Source organism: Arachis ipaensis, chromosome B9, assembly GCF_059453495.1.
Source record: "Arachis ipaensis isolate K30076 ecotype BB chromosome B9, ASM5945349v1, whole genome shotgun sequence".
Classification (NCBI taxonomy): Eukaryota; Viridiplantae; Streptophyta; class Magnoliopsida; order Fabales; family Fabaceae; genus Arachis; species Arachis ipaensis.
In genome coordinates, this window is record NC_142444.1 from 6,652,248 (window position 1) to 6,662,145 (window position 9,898).

The 9,898-nt window shown below is 35.0% G+C and overlaps 2 protein-coding genes across 2 annotated transcripts; both read left to right on the forward strand.

The window, feature by feature from the left end:
- Positions 1-785: 785 nt before the first annotated feature.
- Positions 786-3,530, forward strand: LOC107617020 (putative F-box/FBD/LRR-repeat protein At4g00315). Its single transcript, XM_088499866.1, has 4 exons — positions 786-912; positions 1,195-2,408; positions 2,525-2,719; positions 3,243-3,530. The coding sequence occupies exons 2-4, from the start codon at positions 1,197-1,199 to the stop codon at positions 3,447-3,449; spliced, it is 1,614 nt and encodes a 537-aa protein (XP_088355992.1). The 5' UTR covers positions 786-912; positions 1,195-1,196; the 3' UTR covers positions 3,450-3,530.
- A 3,363-nt stretch (positions 3,531-6,893) lies between these two features.
- Positions 6,894-8,336, forward strand: LOC148543624 (uncharacterized). Its single transcript, XM_088498604.1, has 4 exons — positions 6,894-6,995; positions 7,100-7,264; positions 7,349-7,525; positions 7,611-8,336. Exons 1-4 carry the CDS (start codon positions 6,894-6,896, stop codon positions 8,334-8,336), a joined length of 1,170 nt encoding a protein of 389 aa, XP_088354730.1.
- The last annotated feature ends 1,562 nt before the right edge of the window (positions 8,337-9,898 follow it).

A 9,898-nucleotide genomic window follows, 5' to 3' on the forward strand; every position in this document is an offset into this window, starting at 1 on the left:
CTATGTTCTTGTTATTACAGGACTACCCTAACAATGACCACATACTTAGGTTAAATGAATATAACGCAACTAACCTCGAAGTCGGCCGCCCCAGCGTAATGCGACGTCTCGTTCAGCCTATTGATGTCTCTGTCGTTTCCCGCCGGCGCGCCATGACCGTATCAGTCTAAAATAGGGTAGGAAAGGATTAAAAGAGGATAGAAAGAGGTTGAGTAAGTCAAAATGGGGCCTGGAACAATGCTGTAAACGACTTATACTTATAGGCGCAGACAAGCCTTATCTCGTTTACAGTATAAACGAGATATACACGTGGCAGCTGATGTGTCTTATCTCGTTTACACTGTAAACAAGATACACGCACTGCCATCTCGTTTATAGTGTAAACAAGATAACAAAAGAAAATTTAAAAAAGTAATTTTTTTTAAATTACGGATTTCAGTAAAAATCATATTTATTTTATTCATAAAATTAAAAAATTCCTTAATAAAATATATTTTTTATAAATTTTTTTTAATATATTTGATAAATTTTTAAAAATAAAATAAAAAATACTAAAAAAATAAAAAATACTTTTTTTGAAAAATTATAATTTATATTTCTTTTAAAAATTTTTAATTTTTTTATAATAAATAAACAAAAAATATTTTATATTATTATATTAAAATATAATTGATATATAATTTTTTTTACAAATATTTAAATATAAAATTATTTTTATTTTTTTAAATTTTTTTATAAAAAATAATTATTTTTTCTTAAAAACTTACTTAAACAAGCCCTAGGTCATTAGTGATAGACTGATAGCAACTATATATAATGCGAACTGGAGTAATTTAGTATTGTTAACCCCTTGCGGTTACTTCTCAACAGAGGAGTTGGAGAGAGATTGAACGAAGCGGCAAAGTTTCATCGGTAAATGCATCTTCCTCGTAGAACTTCAAACATATCTCTCTTTCATTCTGCTTGTGGATCTTTTTTCCTTTTTTTTTCTGTTTTATTTTGCTTCTCGTAACTCCTTGATGTTGTTTATTTTCTGAAAATTCTGGATGGCAATTTTACATAGGGTTCGGTTAAAATAAAAGTTTCCATTTTCTACCAGATGCCATGTTAATTTAAAAGAGTTTGTTTTTGAGGTTTTTAGACATTATATTGACGTTTAGAACTCTTTTTTCAACGGCTTATGATGTTATGAAGAAATGGACCGAATATCTGCTCTGCCAAAACATATACTTCATGACATTCTTGCAAGGTTGCCAGAAAAAGATGCTGCTATGACTAGTGTTTTGTCAAATGAATGGAGAGACACATGGTATTCATTTCCCATATTATCCATTTGCGACAGAATTATTATTGGTTCTTATAGTCCTCAGATAATTAGCAAACTAGACAAACTAATTGGCTATGTCACGAGAAGATTGTTGAAGCTTCGTGAGCAAAGCTTAACAACAAAAGTATTTAAGCTCGACATGAGGCCAGAACACAATAACTATATGTCCCATCATTTTGATCTTTGGATGAACATGGTTAGCGAAAATCGGGTGGAAGTACTTGAGCTTTGCCTCCTCTACTTTGCCCCCTATCTTGTTCGACAATATGACTTACCACGTTGTGTCTTTGAAGTTAGATCTCTTACTAAGTTGGTGTTGAAAGGAAAAATAACACTTAACCAATCATTCTTCAATCATTCTATCAAGTTATTTTCACTGAGAACACTATGTTTACGTGAGCTACTCGTTGAAGATAAAGGAATTATTGAGCATCTCATTTCTCACTGTCCCCTGCTTGAAGATTTAACTGTATATTGTTGTTTAGTATATAACAGGAAGAATCCATTTGAAAACGAAAAATTTGTGGAATCATTATTCTTGCATGGTCTACAAAAGCTAAAGGAAGCTGAAATTCAAGGAATAAAAGAGGTATATATTGATGCTCCAAATCTTGAGAACTTATGTTATGCATATGGTCCTTTCTATAATTTAGAAGTTCCCCTCAAGTTGAATTTAGACAGTTTCACAAGATTGAGATGTTTGCGGCTGAGGAACTCCAGTATTACAGAAAAGTGGTTACTTGATCTATTTCATAAATTCCCTTTCCTTGAGCATTTGGAATTGTGTTCTTGCAATATGTTAGAGAGAATTAATATTTCGAGTGCTCAACTCATGATCTTGGAGGTTAACTCTGACTTGAAGGAGGTGAATATTGATGCTCCAAATTTATTATCATTTGACTATTGCGGAGATCACAGAGCTATTATATCTTTCCTAACAAGTTCTGATCATTTGGTATTCAATGCCTCTCCTGTCCATGAATTTAGGCATGGTTATTATAGCTTGAGGGAATTTATCCAAAACATTAAACCACAAAAGGTTTTGGCATCACTCTCCCTCTCTGTCTATCATTCGAATGGGGTAAGTAGATTCACTAGCTAGCTAGCTACTTGATTCATTCATTGTGTTTGCTTGCATATCTATGTTCCAATTCTATTTATTTATTTATTTGCTTTTATGCATCATGATTTATGTAGATTGAACAGAATTGTCTGAGTATACAGCAAGTTTCATCCATTCCTCCTAGTATCAAATGCTTGGAATTGGACTCTTCTCCAAATGAGGATGAGGATCTTTATTTCCATTATATGAATTGGTTGCTCTCTTGTTGCTGTCCAAAAACTATTTCATTCTTCTTTCAGTATGATTATGGCATGAAACCATTCACTGTGGTATGCTTATTAGTTTTTTCGTTGTATCAGAATTGGTTTGCCATTAATGTTTTTACAATATTTTCGTGAACCACTCACAACCTTGTATCAATCAAGGTTCTGAAAATTAGATCGTTCATTATTGAATCGGTAAAACTGCATGTTTAAATATTTAATTGAAGTTTAATCAGAATTGAATTAGATATTATAATAATATATTTTGTATAATATATATATATATATATATATATATATATATATATATTTTCAAAAAAAATCTTTTTTAAAAAATAACTTCTAACAAGTTTTTTTCCAGTAAAAATTTGAACTGATTCAACTTATTTAATGGTTTTTTGACTTTTTTATTGATTTTTATCGATTTTAAATCAGATTGATCAAGTGACCAATTTTTGATTAATTGGTTAAACCAACTAATTTGATGTAGTTTTCAGAACCATATTATTGATTCTCAGTTAACAATATATATATAAATGGTGTGCAGTGTCTCTAACTAACTATATTTGTTGTTTTGGGAACACAACAGTTTGTCTATGAGTTGCTGATGGGCAGAAAAAAGCAGGAGTGGTTTGACCATTTTGGTGGTACAAAGTGTTGGTGGCATGACTTGAAGATTGTCAAGGTCACATACTCTTTTAACGTTGACGAGAAGCTTGACTTTAAGAACGCGGTAAATGCAATATTATTGTCAACTGATGACCGGGAATCTGTTAGTTTTAGCTTAGAATTGTAATATTCTTGTTATCAACTTTTACACATTCCTAATTAGATTTACAATTTTGGTGTTACCACTAAGCAAGATTTGGGTATTGTATTGAGTTTTTTTTTTTTCAAGTTTTTATACTTACACCAATTAATATTTTATCCCTTGTTGATTGTGAGTTTTATCCATCAAACGCTATAAATTATTCGTCTAAAATTTTATAAATTTTGGAAACAATATGATATTTCATCCATTTATTCTTAATTAAAATAAAATAATATTCGGATGGTTTTTTTATATAGATTTTTATAAAATTTCACAACAATTTGGTTCGGTATTCTTTTTAAGGAAATACAACTAATTAAAGTCATTCAAAATTTTTATCATTTTGCTATCTCTAAACATTTACCTAAAGAGTGAATTTTACACCAATAATATTTATATTTAGTTTCTATTTATCTTGAAATTTTGTTTTGTCAAATTTTATACCAAACTTTTTATTTTTAAAATTTATATTTTTTCAATAAAATTTAATGATTCTATTTGTTATTATGCAGTATGCATGACGAGAAAAAGGATAAATATAGAGAAAAAATTTTATAGAGAAAAAATTTTAAACTACTTCTGACAATGAGGTTCTCTATAAAAAAATATCTTTTTCGTTTTTTTATCTTTATTTTTATAAGACTGGTTAATTATTATGTCAATATTTTCTCTCTATACAAGATATGTTAAACTATTGATTTATCCATTAAAAACTAATTTGAATTTACAAATTTTTTTATTAGAAATCTCGTTATCTTTTAATGATAATTGTCAAGGCCGTTTAGTTTTTATTTTTATTTTTTATTATCTTTTCAAATACATTAGCTAAATTTATTGGATAAAATTAAGAAACATTAGTGATTTTTAAATTATTTTTACTTATAAAAATTAAATAAAAGATATATTAGTGATTAATGTGTTACATAAATATGTTTTAAAAAGAGATCATCGTCAGAAGAATTAACCAGTCTTACAAAATTTAAATATTAAAAACCAAAAAAATATATATTTTTTTTTGTTTAAAAATCTCGTAGCCTTTTAAAAAAATTACTAAGTAGCGGATTAAATATTCACTCAAAAATATATAAAAAGACAGTTGAACTAGCTTTGATGGCAACTAGATCAGTGTAGTTGGCCCTAGGTCATAATCATCCCTTCAAATACCATGATATAAATAAGAATAGCAATTTTTATATATATAGGCCATAACCTGTTCTAGAATTTCGTAGTCCTTGAAAAAAATTATCAGGTCCAAATTGGATATTCATCCAAAAATATATAAAAAGACAGTTGAACTAAGTTTGATGGCAACTAGATCAGTTGGCCCATAGGCCATAATCATCCTTTAAAACACCATGATATAAATAAGAATAACAAATGAGGTTGTATATGCTTGGTTTAATGTTGTAGGTTTTGTGAACTTCATGGTTTTGGTATAACTTGAAATGGTTGACATGGTCTAAGTGTGGCTGCTGTTTATGTGGAAGGCGTTAGCAGCTTGTGTTTATGAGGAAGATGTACTATAAGTTATGATACAATGGCCAAAAAAATGGAAAAAGAGTAGCAAATGCAATTAATTTAATTTGAATTTTCCTACCACTTGTAGAGGGTAAACTTTCATTCCTATAGCAAATGCAATCAATTTAATTTGAAACTTCCTACGTAGAGAGCAAACGTTCAGAAATATTTTATAACCTTTCAAATTCAAAAATTATTTGAATAAAATTGTAAAAGAAATAAATTAAAAATTCTGGTATACGAGACTCTTTGTATTTAAAATCTTCATCGACATTTTTTGAAAGGGTAAGTATGGTTTTGGTCACAAAAGTTTAGCGCCAGAATCGAAATCGTCCCTCTTCTAATTTTTTATTTAAAATCGTCCTTAATGTTGCATTTCTATTTAACATCGTTCTTTCTAATAATTTTTTTTTAATGACAAATCTACCATTTTCAACGTTAGTGTTTCGCGCGAAACACTTGATGTGTTCAATTGGATGAAAACCCTTAACGTTTATTACAACACCCTTTATTCACAACGCTTCGTAAACCAAACCGATTACATTGTGCCCTAACCCAGAATCAGAAAGGACCGAAGGTGTTGATGGACTGAAACTGAAGAGAGGAGGCGAGATCGAGCAACTGGAAGGAAGGGACGTGAAGAGTCGCTGAAGCATTACTGATAAGGTTTGCGTAGGTATGATTTTCCTCCTTCTTTTCAGTATGGTAGCTCTCGTTGCAGTGGTTAGTATCGGGTTAGATTGTTTAGGTTTTGGTGGTCTGTTTATGGTTGAAATGAGGCCATGTGTATGGAGACTAGGGATTAGCATCGTTGTGAAATAGGAAGGTTCGTGTGTTTCATCTTTTAAATTAATTTCTTTGTGTTGTTGTATTCTGTTTCAGGGTGTTGTAGAAGACAATGGGTTATTTTAAAGTGAAGGTCTACCATGGAGGATGGTTTACTTATAAGAACGGTCCATTACAGTATGTGGGAGGAGAAACAACAGTGATAGAAGAGATTGATGGTGATCGGTGGTCTGTATTTGAAGTCTATACTGAGCTAAAGCAATTTGGTTACGTCGAGGAGAATATCCCATCGTTGTGGTTCAAGGATCCAGCAGATGAAGACATGGAGAAAAATCTGAAATTGTTTAAAAGTGATGCGGATTCCATTGCCATGTGTAGAATAGCAGAGTTGAGAGACCATGTAGAGTTGTATGTTGTCCACAAGGTTCAGGACGAAGAGGTGTTTCCTGATGCTGGCTACATTGATGTTGGGGATAAAGATGGGATGGGTGACATTAGTGAGGGGCAAGAGCTAGTTCTGTATGGTGGAGTAGATGAGGGGCGAAACCAATCTGAACCAGTTGCTGCTGACTCTAGGGCAGAGGACGACAATGAAGTTGAGTATGGTAATTCTAGTGACAGTGACAGTCTCGATTCAGAGTATAAACCATCTGGAGAAGAGGACGACAGTGAGCATGATGTGCACTTTACTGATAGTGATGATGAGCTTGATCATGAGGTAAGTGGTTTCAAGATGTGAATGTGATGAGTAAAAAACCCACGGATGTGAAAAAGAACGCTGTAGCAAATGAGGACTTTGAAGATGCTGATGGAGGAAATAGTGATGACTTAGATTTGGATCACCAGGTTGGGGCTGATGGGTCTGATTCGGAGCATAAGGGTTTGAGGTTTCCAGTTCACATGTTTCAAAAATATATGAATCAATACAAATGGGAAGTTGGCACAGTATATGCATCTCGGGAGGAGTTCAAGGACACTGTGACTGCTTATGCTGTGCATACCGCAAGGGCAATCAGATTTAGAAAGTGTGATTTGAAGAGGGTTAGGGCTGTTTGTTCGGGTGATTGTCCTTTTTGGGTGTATGCTGCAAAAATCAGAGGTGAGGAAACTTGACAGCTACGCAGCATGAACTTGACATACACATGCACACAAGCACACAGGGTGGAGATTTTACACTCGAAATGGCTCGGCAAGGCGTTTAAGAAGAAGGTTGAAGCAAATCCGAAGGTGAAGATAAGGGAGTTGGTTTCGAAGCCACAAAAAAGTGGAACTTGACTGTCACTAAGTCATTGGCAAGTAAGACCAAGCAGATTGCACTTGATCAAATTCAGGGAACCTTCCGAGAGCAGTATAAAAGGATTTATGACTATGGACAGGAGCTAATGAGGGCAAATCCAGGATCCTCAGTTCGCATACAAGTGCAGAGGTCCCCAGATATTGATAATGAAGCACCAGCATCATCCATGACCAATTACTTCATCTTTCAGAGGATCTGTGTGTGCTTGGAAGCATGCAGGCAGAGTTTCTAGCATTGCAGGTCCTTCATTGGCCTAGATGGCTGCTTTTTGAAGACACCCCAGGGAGGACAACTGCTCACTGCAATTGGTTGGGATCCGAATGATCAAATGCTTCTGATTGCATATGGGGTTGTGGAGGCCGAGACGAAGGACTCATGGACTTGGTTTCTAAGTCATCTTGCATCTGATGTTGGGCTTGAGAAGATGAGAAGATCTACTTTCATGTCTGACCAACAGAAAGTAAGCATACTTCACTAATTTTACAACATGAATTATAACAATTCAATTCTCCCTAATTACAAGCTCCTTGATTTCATGAGTGCAGGGTTTGTTTCCAGTATATCAAGAGGTTATACCAGGAGTGGATAATCGGTTCTGTGTGAGACACTTGTACAGCAACTTCAGGAAAAGGTTTCCAGGGTTACAATTGAAGAAACTGATGTGGAAGTGTGCTAAGGCGACTCACGGGAAGGATTGGGAGAGGCACATGGCCGAGTTGAAAGCTGTGAATCAGGAAGCCTATAGGTACCTAATTGCTATCCCTCCTAGGTATTGGTCTAGATCTAGGTTCACTTATAACTCTAAAGTAGATACACTGATTAATAACATGTCTGAAAGCTTTAATTCTGCCATAGTTGATGCTAGAGAGAAGCCTATAGTTACGATGTTAAAGAAAATTAGGGTTAAACTAATGACTAGGTGGGCAAAAAATAGGGAACTTGCACAGAATTATTCAGGAACAATCTTACCTAGGATTAGATTCAGGTTGGAGAAGAGATCTAGGTCAGCTAGGGAGTGGCGGCCATACTGGTCTGCAGCTCAGAAGTATGAAGTTGTGAACGGTTTAGACAAGTTTGATGTAGACTTAGGCTCCCATGAATGTTCATGTAGAATGTGGCAGATGAGTAGCATACCTTGTATCCATGCTATTAGTTGCATCAAGTTCAAGGGACTTGAGTTAGAACCTTTTGTGGATGGCTGTTATAAGAAAGAAGCGTACATGAGGTGCTATGACTCAATCATACAGCCCTTGAATGGAGTAGATCTTTAGGAGAGAACAGCACACCCTGATGTTATGCCTCCCTCCTATCGAAGGCCTAGTCACAGGCCAGTGAAAAAGAGGAGAGCAGCTGCTGGAGATGAAGAACAGAGCAGCTGCACTCACTTATCAAGGAAGGAAGAGAGACAAAGGTGCTCTATGTGTGGATCTGTTGGACACAACAAAAGCAGATGCCCTAAACCTATTGAGGACTTGGTATGATTTTTTATTTGTCTTCCTTCTATTCTTTGGTCTGTCATAAGCATAATATTGTTATCGTAAATTTGTATATGTTTGTGTGGCCCAACAGTCAAAGAACAAAGGAAAGCAGCAGAAGGGAAACACCAAATCAAACCCTCTAGCTGCCAAGGGAGGAAGGAAGACTGCCTCTTCTCAGCCCATTCCCAAGCAATCTGTCAAGAGGAAAGCTGTTTCAGCAACACACCTACCAACTTCAGCCCAATCCAACAATGCAGCACAGCCATAAAGGCCTAGAGACAGGCCCAAGGGAACTACTAAGCCCAACTGCTCAACCCAACATGATCCACAGCCGAACAAGGTTGTCAGCCCAATAAGTTTAGCACCTCCTTCATCCTCATCACAGCCAGCCACCAGAACTCTTCCTTCATCTCATCCTACCCTTACCACATCCTCAAGCCAACCTGTTGGTCACTTCTCTGCCAGGCTTTCTGGAGTACCTCACATTTTTCCAAAGAAACTGAAGTTAATGGCAAAGTTGCCTCCAAGAAAATGGGGATTGCTTTAGGGAAATGAAAAACTTAGCATCCTATTGTCATGATTGTATTTTGTGCATGTTGGCTTATTTTGAGTTATGTTTGTGTTAACTTCCTGGTAATGTCAGTATGACTTGTTAGCTCCTTTTTTTTGTGATATTTTACCTATGAGCATCTATGTGTTATACTTAATTGCTGGATTGGACCAGCCAACCCTTTTGGGATTACCTCTGGGTGTAAAACACTTTTTATTATGCATGTTACTATGACATTTACCATATTCAGTTGAGCTTGTCTTTGACTCAAGTTTGTGATATTGTTATGGAATTACTCAGTAATGGAAATCAGGTATTTACCAACCAGAAATCATACTCACATTTCAACAACCAACCATGCTTACATAATTGTCATTTATACATGTTGAAAGCCATTTCAACAGAACACATTCAGGGAAGTCACCTAATAATTTACCAACAAAACACATTTCAACAGAACACATTCAACAAAACCATTCCTAACACAATTTACCAACAACAACAACAGCATCATACCCAAACACCCTTTTCATACCAGGTTCAATGGAATTACACACTTAGGCCTGGACATAGAAAAATTCTGTAGCAGCAAATACAGGAACCCAACCCACCCAAAAAACCCTAACACAGCAACGACCATTAACTTCCACTCTGCCGCTTTCATCCTTGATTTCAGGGAGGCAACCTTCCTCATTATTCTTGCAATTTCTAGGTTTTCCACCTCTGTCTCTGGCTCTGACCAACGAAAGAAGTTGCAGCCTTCATGCACCTACACAGAATCACCGTCTTCACTCTCCAATCCTCA

Coding starts and splice junctions, on each gene's coding strand:
- LOC107617020 (XM_088499866.1), top strand. CDS start 1,197: ATGGACCGAATATCTGCTCTGCCAAAACATATACTTCATGACATTCTT. Junction 2,409..2,524: donor CTGTCTATCATTCGAATGGG/GTAAGTAGATTC, acceptor TGATTTATGTAG/ATTGAACAGAATTGTCTGAG. Junction 2,720..3,242: donor GCATGAAACCATTCACTGTG/GTATGCTTATTA, acceptor GGAACACAACAG/TTTGTCTATGAGTTGCTGAT.
- LOC148543624 (XM_088498604.1), top strand. CDS start 6,894: ATGAACTTGACATACACATGCACACAAGCACACAGGGTGGAGATTTTA. Junction 6,996..7,099: donor AGGTTGAAGCAAATCCGAAG/GTGAAGATAAGG, acceptor GATCAAATTCAG/GGAACCTTCCGAGAGCAGTA. Junction 7,526..7,610: donor TCATGTCTGACCAACAGAAA/GTAAGCATACTT, acceptor TCATGAGTGCAG/GGTTTGTTTCCAGTATATCA.